This window comes from Ciconia boyciana, chromosome 2, assembly GCF_034638445.1.
Source record: "Ciconia boyciana chromosome 2, ASM3463844v1, whole genome shotgun sequence".
Classification (NCBI taxonomy): Eukaryota; Metazoa; Chordata; class Aves; order Ciconiiformes; family Ciconiidae; genus Ciconia; species Ciconia boyciana.
In genome coordinates this window covers 43239172-43263404 of record NC_132935.1, presented here as the reverse complement: position 1 = coordinate 43263404, position 24233 = coordinate 43239172, and the positions used below count along the sequence as shown (strand labels likewise).

Below are 24233 nucleotides of genomic sequence, written 5' to 3'. Positions count from 1 at the left end.
TGTATTTCCTGTGCCACTACACTCATGTAGCAATTCCATGCACTTCCATGTTTACTTTTGGTAACATAATTTTTTAGTGCAAAAATAACACAGAAAAAACAGTCTAGCGTCTACGACAGGCTTAATAGGGATTAAGCACTGTAGAGCTAACAGTGTCACCATAGCTGTATCTTTCTCTACAGGGTTGTCCTGGTTTCGGTTGGGATAGAGTTAATTTTCTTCCTAGTAGCTGGTATAGTGCTGTGCTTTGGATTTTAGTATGAGAATAATGTTGATAACACACTGCTGTTTTGGCTGTTGCTAAGTGGCGTTTACACTGGTCAAGGACTTTTTCAGCTTCCCATGCTCTGCCAGGTGCACAAGAAATGGGAGGGGGCACAGCCAGGACAGCTGACCCCAACTGGCCCAAGGGCTATTCCATACCATTATGATGTCATGCTCAGTATAGAAACTGGGGGAGTTGGCTGGGGGGTAGCGATCGCTGCTCGGGGACGGGCTGGGCATCAGTCGGCAGGTGGTGAGTGGTTGTATCTTTTTTTTTTTTTTTTCCATTTTCCCTCCCTTGGGTTTTGTTCCTCTCTCTCTCGTTGTTTTCCTTCTCATTACAATTCATTATTATTATTACTATTATTTTGTTCCAATTATTAAACTGTTCTTATCTCAACCCACAAGTTTTCTTACTTCTGCTCTTCCGATTCTCTCCCCCATCCCACCGGGGGGGAGTGAGCGAGCGGCTGCGTGGGGCTTAGCTGCTGGCTGGGGCTAAACCACGACAAGGGTAATAGGATGAAGCAACATAATGGTATACTTGTACAGCAAACCCAATACCGGATGAACCACACAATTGTGTTGACAATGCTGATTAACTGCTCTACCTTGCATTTGCAGTGATTAAATTTCATATGAAAGCATCCTAATAACAGATGTTCAGACTGAGCTCTGCTATTACACAACAGGACAGTAAATTGGCCAGTGGGAGATTTGGGTCTTGCTGAGAGATAATGACAAATACCTGTCAGTACAGCAGTCAGTCTGTTTCTGCTTCCAAACAACCTAAAAATGCACATCCTGGTTATGCTGTTCACATGGAGAAACCTGGAATGTCTTCAGCGTATCCAAAGGCTAACCAGGCAATCAGCGGTCTAGTCTAATGCTGCTAAAATTTCCTTTAAATACTTCTGCCTAACATACAGTAAACAAAATCAGCTAAAAGGAAGCCTGGTCTGTAGCCTTACTTGTAAGAGTCTCTCTCCAGACCTGCCCCCTTTTTCAATGAAATAAAGTAGGTAATCATTCACACACCAAATATGTACAAATAAACCTTACTAGTCAGTATTTATGACATATTTTCCATTGCGGAATCTTAAATGTAATTATAGTGGTATTGCAGTGCCTGTTAAGGCTTCCTGCAGCACTGATTACAACTACTAAAACCCAGACCTTATTGCTTATGTGACTTTTGTCCTTTATTCCTGAATTATTTTTTCTTTAATTCATTCCTTCTGGGGCTTTGATCCTTCCACCCCTTATTCAGACATTAGGCAAGAAGAGCTTCTCAAGGGTATTACGTGCAGCTCAAAACCACTGAAGGTTCAGCAGCGCAGGCCATGTATAATTCATTTAGTTCAAACACAACACAAAACTTCAGAAGCCTGTTCCAGCTGTCAATTTTATTTGAAAGGTGTCTTCTATAAATTATTTTACATATAGAAATAAATATGAAAGGCCTATACAAATATGAACACTTAAAGAGTACCAATACTGCCCTTCATTTTTATACTCATCTTTCAATACTTAAAGGGACAAAACTGCATCAAACAGCCCACATATTTAGTAAAATAAATTTTACAAAATCTCAGCTCACAAAGGTCTATTCATGTATAACAGAACCTTTTAGACTGTTTTCTTTTACATATATGCAACCTCAACACAAAATATGTTAAGCTGCCTTTGACAATTTCACAATGTAGACTGATGTACATTTTCCTCAAGATGGACAGTAAAAACAAAGTCATACTTAAGTTATACTCCAATGTGGGAATTTGGCATTATCACTTTTAATGACATACTGTGCTAACATAATATTTTTAAAAAACATTCCAATAAGTTAAAAAGAACACAATCTTGCCTTCAAATAAAACCCAAGTAATTTAAAAAACTTCAGAATGGGCATTTGCTTTTATATAACATGATTCTTCCCCAAGCTTTAAAAAATTTAATTCAACACGACATAAGATGCTTTTGATATAAAATAACATCATAAAATAAGTAAACTTTTTGCTTTTTGTAAACCATAATTTATAGACTCTTTCCCATAAAGTGATATTTTTCTAACATAGGGCATCATCCACATGCACTTATGTAATCTCACTCATTTACACATTTAAAAGAATATAAAACAAAGCATGTGCTTAAATGGTGGGAGGAATGGATACTAAATTGAATACAACTGCTCTTTCAAAAGGTGTGGGGGGGTTGTTGTTGGGTTTTTTTAAGAAAAGGTCAAATTCCAACAATATTGAAAGGAGACCACATAATATAGCAAAAACCTCTTTTGTCTTTTCTTAAGGAATTTGTCTTCATCCCAAAACTAAAGAGTTCCCAGATGTTAATTTAAGAACTTAGATTAAACTTGCTGGCTATCAGAAGAAATATTTCAGATATTTCCTATTTGGACAATAAAAGCGTAGGCTTTAGTTCAGAAAAAATATAATAATATAATTTACTGTAAGTGCACAAAAGCCCAATCTGCAATTTTTTCCTGTTCATTCAATTGTTTTCACTTACAGAAAGTATATAGGATTTCCCTCTCAACCCTGATTTAATAACTTACATAAATAACTGTTTGAAGAATATGGATGTTTAACAGTTTACACATATACTAGATTTAAAGGGTATTTGGGAATGTCTATCCTGTTTTTCAAAAGAACTACTACTTTTAAAAGGAGCGTTGCACTAATTTTTTCTTTCATTCAAAATAAAGCTTTATGAGCTCATGTTACTAAGCAGTACTCTGATTTCCACTTCTAAAGTTTAAATGCTTGACTCATTCTTTCAAAGGAGAATTTGCAGATTCACTGACAAGTATACAGGACAACTCTCTACTCAAGGGCAGACACCCAGTATGGCTCAGCTTGGAATAGCAGCTGTTCCGTAGGGTTCTCATTCACCACATTGGAGTGGTTTCTGTAACAAACCTCCTTTGTTCACTGCAGTTCTCTAATCAATTTTCACTCCTGCAAACTCCTTCTGAGCTTACCGCAGTAAAACTAAACACTTTCCACACTTTCCACGTAGGTTTTGCAGGCATAACTAGAGGTTCTGCAGGCCACAGAAAGTTTTCATAAATGCTGTACAGCATTAATCTGGCCTGCAAAATCTAGTTACAGTGATGATGACCAAGACAGTAATACTCTAGCTCTACAACAGCTCTAACATTCAGGTTAAAGAGCAACCATGGGGCAGGGGGGGAACACACGACCACCAAAAAAAAAGACAAGAGACCATGTACATAAAGACTTGCTGTGTCATTTTGAAAAAAACACTTTCACGGTAGGAATGCATTTACCAAAATCTAAGCTTTGCCCCATTACGAATGATTTGAAGTTTGGGTTCCTGAGCTTGATACTAGACAGGGGAAAGGGCAAGGGAAAATGTCTTATATCTTTAATTATACAGCAGTATCATTAGGACAGTATTTAAAACCTATTATTAGAAGAATAAGTTACATATATGACTTTAAGAATATTATAACTAAATAGTAGTTTACTCAGAAGACCTTAATCTTCTTTCTTTTGCGTTTGAAATCGTTCCATTAAAGCCCTAAATATATTTCCTGGTATTTTCTGATGTTTTGCTATTAGAGCTTGGAGTGCTGCTTTTGTCTGTAAGGAAACAGAAAAGTTTTTGGTCAGATTAAGTCATCTTTATATTGCTCATACATTAACACAATTTCTAGGCTCTTTTTCATCCTTTCAAATGTCGCAGAACTACTGCAAGTTCAAAATACAATTTTTCCATATTTAAGCCCACAGGATGTGTTTGTGGGATCACTGCCAAGAAACAGACCAACAAACTAGTATCTTTTATCTCTGGTAGCTGTGTTCACAAGCTCTATTAGTGATACGCAATAGTAAAATGACGATGGAGTAAATTAATGAAGAGACCTAGATCTATAAAGCATGTCAGTGCCTGCGTGCTGTCCTGCAACTCAGAAAGTTCTGCCTATGCCCAGGTTTGCATCAGTAACGCTCTTCCAGCGTGTAAGAACTTTGCTTCTACACATGCTGAGAAGCAGCACTGGAAATACAATTGTGTCTCAGCATATGTGGCTTGTACAAAGTAATTATCCTTGTACCCAAGTCCTCTAAAGGAGCTGGTCCTGTAAAGCACGCTTAGACCTCAGCTAAAATACTGCATATGACAGGAGCAGTCATTTTCACTCAAAAACGTAGCAGGCCAAGAAGTTAATAGCAGCCATTCTTATTATGTAAAAGCTCTATGGGGAACATTCAAAACCAGGGCAATATGCAAAAGCTGTGGTGAGGACATGCCGTAACCTTCCTGTTCTGCCTAGAGAAGCACAGACTACTGAATTCTTAAGGCCAGAGAGAACAGAGAACTATTTGCTTTTGTAAACCAGTGGTCAGCAAGGGGAAACTGATTCTTGATACAAGCTCCCACTGTTTATATGAAGTATGTGATCAACTGTTAAGTCCTAGGAGAAGGTTCCTGCCCACATCTCTTTATAGATCTGGTCCTAAGTGTCTCTACAAATCTAAAATTTCTATTAGGTAAAAAATTTGAGCTTAATTTTTTCTATATATAATGGGAAAATGCATACTGTGCCATAGCCTGAAACATGAGATACAACTTTAAAATCACTCTAACTAGAATTCTAGGGGATTCACATTCTAGGAGCCTTATCTAGCAAAATTTGCACTTAAGTCAGAAGCAAGTGAGGGTTGGCACAAATGTAAGATGCCAAAGCATGTTTGAAAATCATTTAAACACACATTCTCTCCTGAAAGCCACAGTTCTGAAGTCCTGTCAGACTGAACCCCCAAAAGAAACAATCAATTTTCCATAACCAGGGCATAATATCATGCAGATAAACATTTTAAGATGTCATTTTGCAGAGATCTAATCAGAGGGTAAACAGATGAGGAGAGACAACTGAACTGACACCTGCATGGTCAAGAAGAAAAATCTCTCTCTCTCAAGCGAAGTTTTCGGAATGCTAAAAGTGACCATCTGCGGAGCTTTCAAAAATGGCTATTTCAGCCCTCTCCATCTGACTGCTCCATCACTTAACTGTTTTATGTCTCTGCACTGTGAAATCTATTAATAAACTGAATGAACATGAGGACCTGACAATCCTTTCTATAAACCACCCAAATCTGAACTAGGGTAACATTCAAAAGTTAATTTGTTGCGTGAGAAGTTGGAGGAAATAGAAATGGAAACACACTGTACAAAGCAATGAAATTATCTACCTTAATTTTTTATTGTATGGAATTTCAACAGTTTGTGAACACAGATTTCCCATATTTGAAAGGCTTCATTAGTATCTTTCTGAAAAGACCAAGAACCAGAACACTTTCTCTGGATGAAGTGCTTATGTCTTTATCAACCCAGAGCAGTCTTACCTGACTGAACTTCTTCAGTCCCTAAAGCAAGTTGTTTCTCAAAGCAAATATAAGATGCAGTATTGACTTTAAAAAGCCTAGAACATCTGCAAGGTGTAGTAATAAAAAGACAGCATTTGAGAAGGCCATTCAGAGTTAAGCAAGTCCAAAGCTTACCATGATTCCACCAACTTCTATAACCAGCTCCAAGGCAGAAATCACTTGACAAGAATATGCCAGTGTTTTCCATCAGAACAGTCAATATTTTAAATATATATACGCATATCTATCTTACCTTCGCAGTTAGTTCCTCAGCAGTTATATTTGGTTCGTATGGAATGGGTTCTCCAATAAATGTACGAAGCTTGACTGGAAACCCGCCGTATAGAGGAACTACTGGCAACCTAATACGTTCATATAGTGACCTAAGTATTCCTAATGTGAAAAAAATTAGGGGGAAGGGGAAAGGCAGGAGAAGGAAAGGCGGGGGGGGGGGGGGGGGGGAAGAGAGAGAGAGAGACTGAGATTATTCTGTAAAGTTTTTTTCCCCAGTATATCTTAAAACTTACAACATCATATTAAAACCACTTTTGCTAATACCTTTGACGGTGATTCCTTAAGCGATCTAAATCACTCCTTCGCAACAGCTTGTCAAGTAATCCAGCCCCTGACCCAGATTCTCAAACAATGTGTCATCTCAAGTGCTATTCTACCCTTGACTTTCATTTCCTAAAAGCTGCGTTAATGCTAACATCAGACTTGTTTCCATCCTAACTTGGTGTGAAATCTCTCCTCCAAAGAGTAGCTGCAAAGAGAAGAAAGAGGAGAAAAATCCAGTAGCTGCCTCTCTGGAGAGGAAGGGAATGCTAAACAATCCAGGTTACAGTTCAGTTAATTTTACAGGTTAGCATAAGAAACTAGTATTGCAAGACTGTTCTGTTCAGTGCTGTTGAGGTCTAGAGGATCAGAAATAGTCTTATCTGTCTAAAGGCCAGTCATGCTAAAACACTGAATTGCTCTTTCAGATCACACACTGGTTGCAGTGAAACAATATACAAACAGAGAAAAAACAGGTATTTCAATCAGCTCTAAGAGGACACATCTTCCCCGCATGTCACCTTCTAAGCATCTAGCCCATTTCCCCCCCGACAGATTCCTTGCAGAATGGGTGCTAATAATTCTCTCTCTCAATTTTAGACAAGAAATTCCTTTAACTGAGGTGCTGGCATAAGAAAATCCTTACTGACCAAGATGTGGAATTTTCTGTACACAACCTACAAGAACGAAGAATATTCCAAAACTACTGAAACTGGAGTAACGCCTCCAGTGATCAAAAGAATTCAATTCCTCTAGCACCTCTGCTGTAGAATACAAGTAGCATGAATGATTTTGGCTTCAATTTCTGCTTGTTTGGAAAGATTCTCCTGAACACAGCAACAATTAATTGCTGTTTATTTTTGTACAACCTGACAAATGTGTGAATTATTCTGCACGTCTACATCTGATGCCTTGGCTTTCTCCATGCAATATATAGCTTTTAGTTAGAGGGGGAGAGAAACAGAACTGCAGTCCTCTGGTGAAGATGATAATGCCATACTTGAGGCAGAACATGTGGTGTGGAGGAGACTGTTCAGGCCTGTTCTGCTAGATAGTAAGTTGCAGAATATAAACAAAGGGGGTTTAACACTAGCAGATCAGCAGAGATGTGGGCATCTAATCATCCCAGAGGCGAGCCCTTCGGATATATACCCATCTATTTATGTGCTCGCTGGAAGTCCCACAGAGATGAGGAAAGAAAGCAGGCAAATGCAAGGTTTTGTGAGGAACCACAGGTCTAGTGCTGAATAGTAAACCAACTACAGATTAAATATATTTCAAAGCATTTGAAGTTTAAGCACAGATAGAGGTGTAAGCACAGAGCTTTAGGAGGACATTTAAAGAAATTATGTGTCAATTGCAAACCCCTGTTTGCTTTGCTTCTTAACAGACAGTAGAAAAACTAGAGTTGGCCTAGCAGATATAAGCAGAGAAAGAAAGTGCTCTAAATCGATTTGCCTTTTTCTGGCTCCTTTTTCCTTTCTTCTACTGCTTCTGTGAAGGTACACCGTTATGTGGAGAGTAACTTAGATGAACCAATACCACATCTAATGCTGATATTAAATCCTAATAACATCTCTGAACTCTACCAGAGAACAAACCTCCAGACACAAGGCTGTGTCAAATCTCAAATTTACATGGGGATTATTTCTACAGAGATAGGCTAAACACATATGGAAAAATAAACTACAAAAAAATAGAAAATATCTTACTTATTCCTCCTAATGTCCTAACGCCTTCTCGAACATTTTGTGTAAACATAGGAATGATGGGCTAGGAGGGAAAAAAAAAAATTAAGAATTTAATGAAGAAGGCACTATCTAATAAACTTCTACCTCACTTAAACCCAACAGCAAATTAATTTCAGAAGTGTTTCTCAGACAAGGACATATAGAGAACAAAACAAGTATTCTTAAGTTCTTCTGCGACCTTCTGCCATGAGGTTTCAAGCTGGAGAATACCATGAGATTTCAGTGAGTCACTGTTTCAGCAGGCCCATTTTCTCAAAGCAGTCCAGGATTTCAGAACCTATGGAGCATTTAGGCCTCCCCTTGTCTCGTAGTGTTTGCACAGTTGTGACTTAAGTGGTTAAACCTCTTACCTAATTTGTAGTTATGCTCAAAGTGAAAAATTCACAGGACTGGGACCCTAAAATTGCCAGATTCGTCTCTGCTGTGCTGACTGTATTGTTTCACACTTGATGTGTCATATTCAATACATGTCCATGATTTATTTCTGCTGATGAATATTTGGAATGGTGCTGAATATTTCAAGTTTGTATTGCTGTTTTTGAACTTGCAAACAGCTATCAAGATTTACAAGAACTGGGAGGGGGTCAACTACTACATGAAGTTTTTTAATCTCATTTTATAGTATGTACTCACTGTACTTAGCATCATCAGAAATACAGAACTCTTTATGGGATTTTCAAATATTCAGATTCTTTCAAACTTTTTTAAACAAGCATGAAGATGAGCTAGTAAATGAAACTTTTCAGACAGGTATCAAGTTGGTTTTTGGGGTGGGGAGGGAAGTCTGTAAATAATCCAGTGCAACTATAGAGAATAAAAAGAAGTGCAGTTGCCTAAACGGAATGGTAACAAACTTCTTCATTCTAGAACCATCTTATCTGGAACATCTTACTTTTGACATAAAGGTAGAGATTTTTGTATGCACCAAGTTGTTTTATATGACAGAAATTCTGGCAAACAAATTGCTGAAATGAGACAACTTCAAGAAGTTGAAGGTCCCAGTTTTAGACACATTTTTCTTTCCATGAGGAGTTATGCTCACGATTAAACGTGACTTAAAGTTCATCTTTAATCTAAATAAAGATATTTTCCCTGCTTTCAGCCTGCCTCCAACACTACTCCTATTCTCAGGTTTCTAAAACTCAGGTTTTTTTAGGGGGGGATGAAGCTGCAAGACCTTTGTGAGTGCATAAAGTGAACTGAACACACATTCAATAAAATAAATGTAACTACTACAACCATAGTTGAATCCAAATAGCCTTTCATATGCTATTACAATACATTAGTAAAATCTAAATATGTTGAAAATATCCTGTTTAAACAATGTTATTTTCCACCTGAGAAAAGCGACACACACTTAAAATTGGGTCTTATAAGTATTCTATTTCTGTATAAAATCCAGAGATTTAACTAGTCTCTCTTTGACAGTAACTAAATATAAAACTCTTGGTGTGAGACTTACTTTCAAATTAGGTATATGCAGACCTACGGACATATGCACACATCTTTCAAGTACAAATATAGAATGAGAGGGACTAAAATGATTATTAAAATAGTTACAATTCAAATGTATCATACACTTACGTGCCTTTCACAGTTGGTCCCCTATGAATAATTATCTGCCTGCTGACCAGCACAATGCTATATATCAGAATTGAAGAGACAGTTCACACTAGTGAACAGCATCTCCTGCTGCTGCTGTATGCCCTAGACATCCCTTACTACCATAAAATGCCAATACAGTATATAGTGCCAGTGAGTCTATACTGTGCTGGGTCACAGTATACTTCAGCGATAGGGGAAACAGAAGTGTTGATGTATGGTTGCTTCCCAACCATTCTGGTCAGGGGTTGAGCCATCACAATCCTGACCAGGTATGTGTAAAACAGCACAAGCTTGTAATGTAGAAACTGTCCTGGATTTCATTTCATCTCTCATTCTTTTAAACTCCGGATTTTCTGACCACACTATTCTTAGCTGACTCCAAAGCCTTCTTATCGAAAGCAACAAAGAGAGTCTTGAAATGTAGTTACAAGAGCAAGTAGACCATACTCATGATGCTCAGCAATGTAACACCAAATATATGGCAATCAAAACAGCTTTCCCTGGAAGAAAGTACTAGTAAGTTAGCATTCTTTGCTTCTCTTCTGTGATCTGTCATACTCACCACTTTTGCATCAATGGCCACCTGAGCAAAGCCCTTCCGATTACCCCAGATAATAGTATACATTTCATCACTAAAGAGTGCTTCCCGAACTCCACCTGGGGCAATGGCTACCAGACAGCCCTTCTTCAGAGCACTGACACATTCTTCTTTTGGTCCATGCATAACTCCGTGTACATCAAGTAATGTTTTTAAACCTGTGGGGTAAGATAATATTAATTCAGAAAATGTTAATTCATACTACCATTGAGTGCAGATTCCCAACACAGAACACAATGGCTAAAACTTACTTGTCTAATAACCTGTAACCCCAAATCAAAGATGTTTCTAGAGGGACTGAAGCATTAAATCTTGCTTATAAATTCTGGTCTAAAAAGTTGAAGGTTTAGGGTTTTCAGTGGCTTTTTGTCATAGTAAAGTCAGGTGCTATCTCACAATCAGGACTAAACTGGAAAAAACTGGCAAGTGCGCTGTGACATCTTTCATGTGTCCCTTCAAAGGAGTTGTTAAGTCAGCTCCAGGGCACTGGCTCCTTGCCCAAGCTCTACTTTTCAAATGTAGCACAGTCCTAATAAAGTGCAACAAGAGAAAATACCAGCAAATTGTTGTGGTTTTTTGTTTTGTTAACTTTGGCAAACAAAGAGCAGTCTGTGCACAAGGAGGAAAATGACAAAGAAAATGCAGCATTCTCTGTGTTACAGATCACTGCAGGAATTGACTCCCTGGTTCAGTCTGTGAGTACCCCGATGGCCTTTCACACAAAGAGGCATCTAGTAAGCCTGAATTGGGTATATTCATCTTAGGTTAAGATTTTTCATTTACTGAAGTTTTTAACTGTAAAGTTACACAAACTCCTCATATCATCTTGAATTTGAAATGTCATACTGACCCTACTCTTCAAGAAACAGCAGAACATCAAAAATTTGCTTACAAGCATTAAACGGGAGCATACCTCATCATTTTAGACAACTAGTCTGATTGAAAGAACTAATCTAATGTGAAAGAACATAACTAGCATAAACCTCTGTTTGCAGGAAATCAATCATGTTCACTTGGTTCAAAAAATTTTAAATTTATACAGTATGTATGAGTACTGCATATCAAAATGAGAACTTTAGATGACTGAGCAGTATGGGAAAGATTACTTCTCTTTCTTGAAGTTTCCTACTGAGGCAAACAACCTTATCAGCCACAAGCAGGGACAATCTAGTCGAGTTTGCCCCTCAATAACAGATCTTCATTTTTTAACCTCAGGTTAACAAATGAATAGTTGTTACTATGAACACACATTTGTTACATACGCACACATTGAAGAAGAGACCAAATATAGTTAAGACAACAGATCTGTCTTCTCTTACAGCTTGCATAAACTACGGGCTTGGGAAGAAAAGCATGAGGCAGCATATCATTAGTTTATTCTTAACTAAACTCTGATCTCTAACTAGTCTTTCTAGTTGGTGTGAGTATAATCACTCCTGATTTATATCTATACACAACTGGGATCTGTCCGTAAACATGACAACAGAACACAAGTTGCATTACACCTGTCTCATATTCTGCTGTGCCTGCTTTGCACACTGCAGGTGACACTAGCAGTCTTCATCTAGTAGCATTTGCACAGAGGACACCTGAAATAGAGTTTTCCTAAAGTAATTCAATTTTTCTCTGGTGCTTTGTTTGTGGGATCTTAAATAGATGTTTTTTACAATGTTTTACATTCCCAAACTAATTAAAAGTTCTCTGGATTGTACCTGGTGGTTGGAAGATGCCTGTCTCTAAGCCCTTTCTGCCAGTGAGTTCAGGAGAGAGAGAAAACAGTCATGAGAAGTGTTGAGCCAAGCAGGAAAAGAGACTCCAAGGAAGCAGAAGCTGTGAAGATAGTTTTCCTTTCTGCATTGGACATGCTGGGGAAGGGGAGGGGGGCCAGGGGTGTTTGTGTGATAGAGCAACACCATGAGTCTGTCCAGTTCATAGGTCAGAAAAAAAAGAACAGAATATAAACAGAATACAGGCCAAAAAATGTAATACAGAATAGTGGTGGGGTAAGGTTTCAAGTCTTCACAAAATTTCTCAGCCGTATTTCCCCCCTTGACTTTTAGTATAAACATTATCTTCTGAGCTGTACCTCATAGCCTAGCCCACAGATCATACATTACTACCAGTATCTCTGCTCCAATAGCAAAGAGGAAGAACCTGGCTCCGTTAGAGCAGCAGAGAGACGGGAACTAGTGCGGTGGCCCTGAAGGGAGAGCCAGGGTACTCTGTGCCCAAGGCAAAGGTCATCATGGAGTCAGAAGAAACACTGGGGTAGTACCTGGCTGTTGCATGAAAGTGACCAAGAATCTATTTTTCCACTTTAAACAACAAAACAACTCTCAAATTATCTAAACACATTTTTTCAGCCTTCCAGAGCACAAAGGGATGCTAATTTTTCCAAATACCAAGGAGTTCAAAATTAATTTAACAGTTCAATCTGGACTCTGCCTTTGCCCCAGCACACTCTTCGCCTATTTTCCCCAACATTGTGTCCACACCTATGTTTGAAAACCCTCTGGAGAGCACACAGTAATGCATTTAACACTTATCTCAATAAGTGCACTATATACATTTCTCTAACCTAGCTCCAGTGACTGTAACATGGGGGCTATCAGCTACCTGGTAGCAAGATAGCAAGGATGTCATCATTTTACTATGGTTGACCTTTAGGACCACAGACAGAGAGGAATCATTTAGACCACTGAATCCAACCTTCCACAGTTGTAGGTACACATGTGTGGTTATCTGCAGAACATCTAGTCCACAAGACACTTTGTAACACCTTGTGTATGTAACAGACAAGAAGCCACAGCTCCTTTCCTCTGGGATGCTACAGGAGAGGGACTGTCTTAGATCCCTAAAATAGCAGGCAACCTTTTAAAGAGGGTTCCCAGATGACTCGAGGAAGCAGACATGGCCCGTACTATCAGAGAAGGTGATGGAGAAGAACACAAGTGAAACCTCAGTCCTCACTGCGCTCTTTGGGAAAAGATTTTCTCTTAACTCAACCTTAGGGAAATCAATGCACTCCTGAGCATTACACAGCTAGCAATCTAAAAGAACCAGAAACCATTGGAATGTTTTATTTTCTGTGACTAACCTCCAGTATTTAAAAGAAAAAGGAAAAAAAGAAGCCGCAGGACCATATTTCATATCCTTCTGCCCCAGAACATAAGCAACAGAAGCATACATAGTATTGAGACAGTATAAATTGAGACAATGAAATAACCTCCTTTTGCATCAACGTGAAAGAAAGACGCATTAGGCAATGTTCAACAGGAATCTCCAGATATCTATAGGAGGTCTCCTATTAGGTTAGATTCCCTTCCATAAGTTATCAAGCTGTATCTTTTGAGACTAAGCAGGGAGAGGCATGTTTGACCCCTTGCAGGCTCATGCATCCCTTAGGAGGCACAGTAACATTTTACAAACACACTCCAGTTAATTGCAATTAATTCAGGACAGCAGTGCCCAATGCAGAGGATGCAATGAGACTGTGTACTGGCAATTGCATACTGGCATAGACCTGAGATTCAGATTCATGGGACAAGCCAGTCCTCACAGCTATTTCATAGTAGATTCAATAATCATAAAAACAGAAGGATCATTAAATCATCTAATCCAAGTGTGTCTAACAGCCTACAGACTCCCCAAACCCACCTCCCACCCCAATTTCTCCTGCATTGAGCATAATAACTTTTGGTTAACTAAAACATCTTCTGAAAAGGCATCCAATTTAATCCTAAGATTTAATCAAGATGAGGCAGTCTTAGTACTAGGATAAAATTATGGCAGTCTTTCTGATTTGATTCACAAGAGAAGCAGCATCTATCTGGGTTGCCAGTCATAGATTATTGTGCAGATTTTGAAACACAATCCAGAGCATTACCTGGGCTCTTTGGGCTTTTCTTCCCTGAATAGCCTTGATTCATTCACAGAGCCAGACAATTATGTGGGTTGGAAGGGACCTCTGAAGGTCATCTAGTCCAACCTCCCACTCAAAGCAGGTCCAACTAGATCAGGCTGCTCAGGGCCTCACCCAGCAGAGTTTTGGAAGTCTCCAGGAATGGAGATTCCCCAACTTGTCCAGGCAATCTGTTCAGGTGTCTGATCACCCTCATGGAAAAATACCTTTCCACACGTCTAATCAAAATTTCATGTGTTACAACTTGTCTCTGTTGCTTCTCATTGTATCCCTATGCACCTGTGAGAATAGTCTGACTCCTCCTCTGCACAATTCCGTTAGGTCACTGAAGACAGCGGGAATATGTTCCCCTACCCTTATCTGGCACAGATCAAACAAATCCAGTTCTTTCAGCCTCTCCTCATACATTGTGTGCTCCAGCCCTCCCTCATCCACTGAACATGCTCTAGTGTGTTCAAAATCTGTCTTGTACGGGACACCATATTGCGAGATGTGCTTGCACGGGTGCCAAGCCAAGGGAAAAAAATTTCTTCACTCAACCTGCTGGCTACACTCATGCTAAAAAAAGCTCAGCGTGCAGTTCATCTTCTTTGCTGCAAGGGCATGCTGCTGACTCACATTCAACTTGTTGTCCACTAGAATGTCAAAGTCCTTTCCTGCAAAGCCACCTTCTATCCAGGGTACTGTCGCATGGGATTGCTCCATTCCAGGTGCACAACTTCACATTTGCTTTTGCTGAACTTCGTGATGTTTCTGCCACTTCATTTCTGTGAAGGCACTCTGAATACCAGCTCTAACCCCCAGTGTATCGACTGCTCCCCCAGCTTGGTATCATCAGTGAACTTCCTGTAAGCACACTCCAACCCTTCATCCAGGTGTGCAATAAAAACATCAAGCAGCGCTGGTCCCAGTATCAATCCCTGAGGAATGCCTGTTGAAACCAGCTGTTAGCTAGATGTTGTACTACTGAACCCAATTCTTCAAGACCAGCCATTCAGCCAGATGTCTCTGCAATGCTACTAAATGATATTTGGGGGACTCATAAGTACACTCACACTTAGAACCTTATTTTAAAGCAGAAATGGAGAAGAACAAAATAATCTCCCATTTGATAAACAACTGTGCATAAGTATTAATGGATATAATATGCAGCCAAATCTGAATTACAAAACAGGTTATGTTAGTCAGCTGTATGCAAAAGGTTTGATAATCAATTGACAAATCCTAGTCTGTTGGCAAAAGCAGTTGCAGAGGCAAAGCTATGCTGTTATCAGTACGAAAAAGTTCAGTTTTCAGGGATTAAGGCTGAAATGAAACTATACTGGCAAAAGCACAGTTTTCTGATGTGAGTTGCTTCCACTAAAAGCATCAGTACACTACAGAACACTCCTGTAAATTCACAAAATTAATTATGAGGTTTTTAGTCACAAACTGAACTTGGGAAAAGAATCAGGTACTACTATATTTCACATGCGCAAAACCCAAACCCCTCAAGTAATTAATTTCACCAATCATCAGTGTTTTTCATTAGACTGTCCAGCCAAAATCTTCCCCTAAACAGATTTTTCATTTTCTTCATGCTTCACCTTATGTTTCACACAAACTTGTTGGACACTTCTACAGCTTTCCTCCAAAAAAGATTCTACAGGTTCCACTGCCCACCATACTCAACTGGGTGGGATACGAAAACGCATCATCTCCCCAGACTAATACTGTCAACTTTAAGGGCATTGCTTCTAAATGGTTTATTTCTTAATCAGGTTACACCACTCACTCTGCCTATATTAATAAAAAAGAAACACCTTATTGTAGTCCTTGCTACTGATTAATACAGAGACAACTGGTTCTCCTATGATCTCCTTCTCTTTGTTTCTAAACACCCTAGAGTCGTTGGAAGGTGTTGCCCAGCCAGGAGTATGACCCATCCTTGCATGGGCCAGTCTCAAACTCATTCTTGTTTGTAAAGAACATGTTAGAGACAGCTGTACTTCAACACTTTCACTAAATTTGTCTGAAAGTCTGTTCAGAGAGCTGTGTTCCTGTGCACAATTTTTATTAATTACACCATAAAAAAAAAAAATTAGAGTTCTCAAACTGATTGTTTATAATGAAGTATGTTACCTGGTAATCTAAAGACAAAATGATCAGCTACCGCGTGGCAGCATCTCTTCGTTTGTATAAGAAGTCTAGCCATGAAATAGATATAGTCAGCAGGAGTAGCTCCATGATAAAACACAATAAGCCCTGGTCCTTCAGGAATATTTTCAACACCATGAAGCTCATAACCTGTTAGGAGTTAAAGGAATAACAGATGTCAAAGTTTGATACAATTCTATCCCAAAGAAACTAACTTGCGGCAAGTTGGCAAACTGAAACCGATAGCTATTGAGAAGTGGTAAGAGCAAAGTGACTGCTAAAAAGTCAAGGGATGACTTGCAGCATTTACTAAGTTGCTTTCACAGGAAATACAAGTTTAATTTAAAGCAGAAGAGCCACATTTAAAGAATGAACAACAACAAAAAAACCTGAAAACAAAACACCTGGTCTCACTGTCTTGAACTACATAATTTTTCCTTATTTTTTCAGTTCACTGTCTTCAAGGCTGCAGAGTCCTCTGAATTAATCATTCAAGAGAAATCAAAATAAGGATAGGTTAGGAGTGGTGAAACACGACTGTTTCAAGCTATTATTTACCTTTCAAAGTTTATTGCCACCAATAATTGTTTAAGAAGATTTGACGTGACAGCATCCATCTACATGTCTCCTTTTACTCCAAGGCATGATGCTTAACTTTGTTATTTCCCTCAGAGTTATACTTGCTCCATTTTTCCATCACTAAGTACTAAAAGCTATTTGGGGCTTTATATGCTTAATCGAAACATACATAAACACACACAAGTTTCTTACTGAACTTACATTTCTAATTAAGTTAACAGTGCAGAATATATCCAGTTAACACAAAATATCAAAACGCATCAGTATAGAACATATTCAGTTAATATTGAGCAGTATTGTTACAGTATCTTGTTTGTGGGGTTTTTTAAATAAACAAAAAAACCCAACCAAAAAAACCCCAACCCAAACCCTGTCACTTCTTCTAAAGTTAATCAGGTCTGCAATTCCCATTCCATTATTTTTTTTTTAATTCTGAGGGTACTCTTGGCTCTTCTCTCTCTATTTTACTTTCTATACCTGTGGAGCTGCAACATATTGCAAGCATATCATCTGTTCCACCCCAAGTGACCACTAACTGTGCTCTATGCCAGCCAATCATAACCAGAATGATTCCAACATCTAACATTTGCATAATATATGTAAAGTTACAAGTATCACACACCAGTTTTGGGTTTGGGCTTTTTGGTTGTGGGGTTGGTTTTTTTTGGGGGGTGTTCCGATGTGAGATTTCAGGATGAAAAGTTCTTCCTATGATATATTGATTAATCAAGTGGGGGTGGGGGAAAAAAAAATCACAAAACATTTCATTCCTTAGCAAGAGAAGTGTATAGAGAACATGGAAGCAGCTGGCAGGGCAGAAAAAAGTCACAATTGTCGAAGAGGGACTGGGTAAGAACCTTTTCTGCACAAATAAAAAGTTAGACCTTATAAAAAGAAAAAGTTACTAAGGATGAAAAGAGCCAAGGCCTTAAAAAAATCATTTTCTTATGAAAAAAAGTAAATAGCTTTTTATTGTGAAGTGAGCATTTTAAGCTTTGATGTAGCTGTTGATTTTGATCTAGCGTACTTTCCTAGATTTGAAAGTTACATCTTAGTCTTACAAAGCCTATCTGATACAGCCGCTGCACCATCTGGTTATCAATGCCTTGAAAACCCGCTTCCCTTTGACTAGAGAACAAATAGAGATGATTTTCAAGAAGGATTTGTTCTTTATGTAAATTGCTCTTAAACATCTTTCTCCTTTAGCTGCATCTAGACTGAATGGTTCTGAAAGAGGCTTATGATTTCCTTAGAAAGAAAGGCCAAATCATTTATTAAGTCTGTCTTTATAAAAGAAATAATAGTAGAAGGACAAGGAACAGAGCCCTTAGCTTTGACATTCTAGTAGAGAAAGTAGTTGTCAAAAATACATAGACAGAAAGAAAATTTAAAAAGTAGGGTTCTGTAACCATTTAGGGCTCTAAAGCCAACTTGAAGTAGCAACTAGTGAGTGAACTGACACTAAGTGCTCCTTTTAGCCATCATTTTGCATTATATGTAAAAGACTGGTTAAGTGCAATTAACTTATGCTAACGTGCTGACATACTAGCTACCACAGAACTGGCATTTAACTTCCAGTGTTCATATATTGACTCTGAAATAACATTGTTAATTGATCTAATTTTTAACATAGCAATCATTTTTCAGGTCCTCCTAGAATAAGGAAATCCAGGAGTAGTTATAAAAAGTAAAAAAGAAAAAAAAAATTAAACAATTTTTAAAAATTGCATATGCATTCAAATGGATGTAAGATCTCATTTTGTAGCAGCAAAGGAATAAATGCATAAGACAAAAAATTTTACATCCAAAACAGTCTCAATGGCTTTCTCCGAAGAACCACTGGCACTCATTGATAAAACTGAAAAAAAATTGGCCTGAATTTTAGATTTCATGCAACAGCAGCAACAATCAGATATATATTAATAATCCTGAAAGGTAAACCAGGAATAAGAGCTTCAGCAGTTTTTAATGAAAAGTCAGATCTCGCTTACCATGCCATATTCTTCCATGTCCGTCCCATAGGGTAGCCACTATTTGTCTTCCACCATCGTAAAAATCATTGGAATAAGCTTCCTTTAGTTCATTCTTCCTTTTATAAACATGAAGAAGGAGAGCGGAAGTGTAGAAGAGGATGATGAGAACTCCCGGAAGCAGAAAAACTACCGCGAGTGGAAAAAGCACCCATAAAAGGTAGACTGCATAACTCAGATAATCTTCAATATGCTCCACGCCAGTCCATTCTCCCAGAACGTAAGTCAGGCAGGTTAAGTAGGACATAGGTATCGGTCCTGCAGTACAGGATTCATTTCCACCTATCATCTTCTGTTTAAGTAAAAAAGAAAAACAAAAAAACAAAAAAAAACCCACGCAGATGAATAAATGCTCAAAAAAGACAGACCTGCCTATACTGTTTAACCATTCAAAAAACCTCTCTGATGCATTTTATTCATATACATTACCCCACATCCCAGCAGCACCTATTAGAAACATAATGGTTCACACAGCAAAACTTTTACTTGATTTTTTCAGTCCTTTTCTTTTGCGTAGTGGAAATGCTGGCAATTCTAATTGAGAAAGATAGTACAATTGCTTAATCTCAGGCTAAGATTTTATCTCATTAAAAACTGTTCAATTTAATGCAGATCTAGAACATTTATTCTGTTACCAATACCAATTTATACTGTATTTTCAATTTTCAGAAACCTGTCTTGATTAGTCTAATTTATTGTTCTACACAATACACGGTACGTTCTAAACCTTCTCCCAAGCACTTACTGCAACAGGAAACAGCACAATCTCAGATCCGGTGCTATAAAAAAAACCTACTGTACACTTCCCCTAACCACAAGCATACGATGACTCAGGAAGAAGATGGTCTCAAATGAGCAAGTCTCACTCCTGTAGAGTCCTTTAACTGTACCTGGAAATTTACAGATAGTGAAACGCCAAGTCCCAGAGCACAACACAGAGAGGCAGCAGAAAGGACAAGGAAAAAAGATCACAAAAAGTCCTCTAAAACTTTTTACTGCTCTGGCTTTACAGTGTCTATGTATAAGAATCTCTCTTCTCCAACATCAGCTCCTAAGAAGTTTCAGGGCTAGACCTCTCTGGGCTGATATTTCAGGCTTTCTATAATTCTGGAGCAACACTTTTTTTCTTAGCTTTGTATGATTTAGGGGAAAACTTGCTATTCACTTCATCTTACAAACATGAGACAACCTGTATGCTTGGCTATCTTAGCTACCATTCTAGAACAACATAAGTAATACCTTGGGGGAAAAAAGTTATCCTAGTCTAGAATTAAGTTTTGGTCAAGACTTGAAGTAACTGTTAGTCAGGACCAAGAAAAACATGTTGCAGCTATAATGTAGGCTTGTAGAGAGAAATGGATTAAGAACAATAATTTCTGAAAGAGTCTAAGCTTGGGGTCGTGGTGTTGTTTTTTATTAAAATGTGACTTACAGCATGTATGATTGCAGAGTTCCTATGCTTAGACAGACATATGTCTATCACTCCTTTACTCTCGCTCTGTTTTCACAAGCAACAAGTGGCTGAAATTCAGAAGATAATTTTGCTAATACTATCAGAAACCCAATGAAAATAAAAACTACGAAGTAGATCAGTTTTACTCCACATTTGCTATGAGATGTTGAAACATACTAGAGCAGAACTCATCTCACTTATTTCCCGGTCTCAATTTTTGCTCCCATTCTAATAGAGCAAGGATGTTCCTTTTCCTTCTGTTTTGAAATTGTCCTCTACCCATGTTGCTCAAGATAGCTCCTATTAACGAGAAGAAAGCCGATCTCGTGACAAGGACTTTGCTCCCACAATCCATGCCTGTTCCACTAATTCAGGCTTACAACATTTTGCTCCTCAGCATGTTCTCGAGGACAACGTGATGAGCAGCTGATTTATCTTCAGCAATGTATAAGCATGTAGCATTACTGACACGCAGTTCAACGATTTCATGCATGTGCATTTGGGGGTGTGAACTAGGGGGAAACGACAGGACCGAGCAAGTGTCTGGGACAGCAAAAGAAAGCTTTCTCATTCCAGTTGCCAGAGCCGAACTCCAGAACCTGTCAGGCAGCAAACACCCACAGCAAGTACAAGAAACACAACTTGTGAGACCAAGCAGGATTTAGGAGTAGCATTCAACACTACAATATTTATCAGATTGTTATGCCTGGACTTCTCCAGTGGTTCCACCTACTAGCTAGAGAACAATATGGAGCATGGGTTATGGCACAGAAACTTTTTTCAAAACTCAGAGGTGATTACATAGCTTTAAAGATTACTTAAAGTTATACTCTCCCATCTATTATATTTTTAATTGTTTATGGCTTTCTCCAAACACAAAATCCTCACCAAGTAAATTTGAAGTCCTGTCCACACATGTCAGCCTTGCAAAATATTACTTGCCCTTTGGCCTGTCATTTTAGATGCAATACCTCAAATGCAATCATCACAGTTTTACGTTTACTTGCATATCTATGCACTAACCTGTAATAGAAATTAAAATCCGACATCTTTGCTGCCAGCCACAGAGGCAACATCTAAAGTACTGCCTTCTCTCACGGACAGTCAGCTCTACTCTGAACAACATTGTTTCCTCATCTTGAGGAGAATCATAGAATAATTTATATTGGAAAGACTCATTGGATAGCACTTGACCAACCTTTGGCTAACTAAGGAGCTAGATCAGGTTGCTCAGGGCCATGTCCAGTCCAGTCTGTAACATCTCCATGGATGGGGCATCCCGCTGCTTCTCTGGGCCCCTAATCCAGTGCTTGACCACGCTCATGGTGAAAATATTTTTCCTTATTCTAGTTAGAATTCCCCTTACTGTAATTTGTGCCTGTTGCTTCCTATCCCTTTGCTGAGAAGAGTCTAACTCGCCCCTCTCTATAACTACTCATTAAGAGCAGTAGTAAGATCCCCTTTAAGCCCTCTCTTCTTTGGGCTAAACACACACAGCTCACTCAGCCTCTCCACAGATACCACGTGCTCCATCCACCTAACAATGTCAGTGGCCCTTCTCTGCACCCCCTCCAGTTCATCGGCATCTTTCTTGTATTGTGGGGCTCCAAACTGGACTTGCGGTCTCAAAAGTGCTGAAAAGAGGGCATTAAATACTTCCTCGATCTAATGGCTATGGCCTTGCTAACGTAGCCTGAAATGTAGATAGCCATCCTCACTCATATTTGACTTACTGTCCACCAGATAAGGGCTTCCTCAAGGCCTTTATCTCCTGTAATTTTGCTCCCCCCGTAACAAGTCCAGCATTTGTTCTGATCGCCCATGGTACATCCACAAAAATACTCCGTATCCAAGCCCAAGTGTGATTTATGTTACTGCCACACTGAACATCCTACCAAAGGCAATGGCAGTGAAGAAGGGAAGACAGATTCTGTCTTCATGATCAAAAAAAGCACAGGATGGTCCCCATCGAATAAAGGTCCAACATAGTTCATATACACTACTAACAGATAACATCATTTTGGTCTGTTTCCACTTTACAGCTGTCTACTCTATGACTGCCCAGAGCAATTAAAATTACAAGATAAAGCACACTGTCTTCTAGAAACACTAGCAATGTCACTCTGATTAGGACCTCATTCAAGCAAAGAGAGAGTACCCTGCCCTCCTTGTCAGAGGTTTTCTGACATCTGCGACCATCCAAATCTAAAAACTAGAATGGAGTGCAGCACTACTAAGTCTCACCCTTAGCCAACTTACAGGCAGAATCCCTCTGTAATATGACCATACCCTTAAAGGACTTATTTTAACCGACACCACTAACACATTTCCTGTTGTGCAGTTCAAACTAAATGTTTTTAATTTAAGTTCTAACTTCCTAATAGAGCAGCTTATATATATTTTCACTGTATGAAGAAGACGCAATTTCTCATTTGACTAATGACAGCGCATGCTGACTTATGCTTACACTTAAGGCTTTACGTGACGGTGAAATGGAAACAAGGCTAACAAACAATTCCTTTCACCGACTTCTAGCATATGACCCAGAAAAGTCCTTAACTAGACTACCTACAACAGTGGTCTTCAGCTGTAGTCAGCAGACACAGGGTTAACCAAGACCCTATTGAGCACGCTAGAAGAAGCAATTATGGAAAGCAACATATACTGCTGTAAACCACGCACAGTGTGATTTCAGCATGTATATGAGATGTGTAAGTGGAACCTCTGGAGAACACTGCAGTATCTCCAAGATACTGAAAAGCAACAGCTACGACGTGCCCCTGCCAACAGAAAGACACCGCCTTCCACGGCATCAGTCAGTTACCGAGAGTATTTCTACCAAAATTAGCAATGCCACCACAAACACAAAAAACCAGAAGATCCTGATAATCCTGCTGATGGCATCTGCAACTGGAGAGATCCTGAAAGTCAGAGCGCGGTCTTCTCCTTGTTTTGAAACAAGACCTGGCCTGCTTCTTGCTTCCGTGACAGCGGGACGGGGGTTCCTTCTGCAGGAGGCTGGAGGGGGGTCGCGTTGCTTCTTCCCGGCACGAAGAACACAACCCCAGCCCAGCTGCCCCAGTTAAGCGCCCCGCGGCCTCCCCACCTCCCGCCGCTGCCCTGGCACCGTCCCGCACGGCGCTCAGGCCGCAGCCCCCGTCCCGACGACGGTTAAAGCAAGGCCCCAAGCTCGGCGGTGACCAACGCAAGCCACCTCCCGCCCGGGGGCCGCAGCGGGGGCCGGGCCCCGGACGGGGACCCCCCCGCCCGCCCGGCAGCGCCCGCTCACCTTCCCCTGGCAGCGGCGGCTGCGGCTCCAGCGCCGCGGCCCTGCCGGGGCCTCGTTCTACTTCTCCGCCCGCCGCCCCCGCGGAGGCCGGGTGCCCCCGGGGCGGCCAGGCTAGGGCGGCTCCCCGCGGCGGCGTGGAGGCGGGAGGGCACCGTGCCGCCGGCGGGCGGCAGCGGAGGAGGCGGCGGCGGGGGGCGCGGAGAGAACGAGGGCGGCGGCGACGGCGGCGGAGGGGAGGGGAGGGGAGGGGAGGGGAAGGAAAGGGAATGGAAGGGAAAGGAGGGAGGAACTCCGCGCCACCGGGGGCGCGGGAGCCGCCCGGACCGCGTCGGGCACGCACCGCCCCGCGCTTCCGGCGGGAGAGGGGCGGGCGCAGTGTGGCAGGGCCGAGCGGCGGCAGCTGTCCCGCAGCGGGCCTTACCGGGGAGTGCTGCGCTGTGTGGTGTCCGTCGTGTGCCGTCCCAAAGCTGCTGCTGCAGCGTGTTTCACGGCCGCTCGTCCGGTGTGCAGCCGTTCACCTTGAAAAAAATGGGTTCCGCTCATCCACCCAGCTGCTTGCACCACCGGGTTACCGCTAAACCACCTCCCCGCTAGCCGCAAGCGCTGCAGCCTGGACTTAACTCCCCTTTCCCAGCTCCCGCAGGTG

At 40.3% G+C, this 24233-nt stretch overlaps 1 protein-coding gene across 3 annotated transcripts; it reads right to left on the bottom strand.

The window, feature by feature from the left end:
* Positions 1-1651: 1651 nt before the first annotated feature.
* LOC140647642 (DGAT1/2-independent enzyme synthesizing storage lipids-like) lies at positions 1652-24152 on the bottom strand. 3 transcript variants are annotated; one of them, XM_072852473.1, is made up of 7 exons: positions 24009-24152; positions 18807-19137; positions 16222-16386; positions 10143-10336; positions 7937-7997; positions 5923-6062; positions 1652-3884 (listed from the first exon to the last, which is right to left on the bottom strand). In XM_072852473.1, the coding sequence occupies exons 2-7, from the start codon at positions 19132-19134 to the stop codon at positions 3780-3782; spliced, it is 993 nt and encodes a 330-aa protein (XP_072708574.1). In that variant the 5' UTR covers positions 19135-19137; positions 24009-24152; the 3' UTR covers positions 1652-3779. The 3 variants fall into 3 exon arrangements, 2 of the variants coding, with proteins under 2 accessions (XP_072708574.1, XP_072708573.1); XM_072852472.1 differs by lacking the exon at positions 24009-24152 and adding an exon at positions 23588-23879; XR_012040888.1 differs by lacking the exons at positions 1652-3884; positions 24009-24152 and adding exons at positions 6228-6432; positions 23588-23887.
* Between the last annotated feature and the right edge of the window lie 81 nt (positions 24153-24233).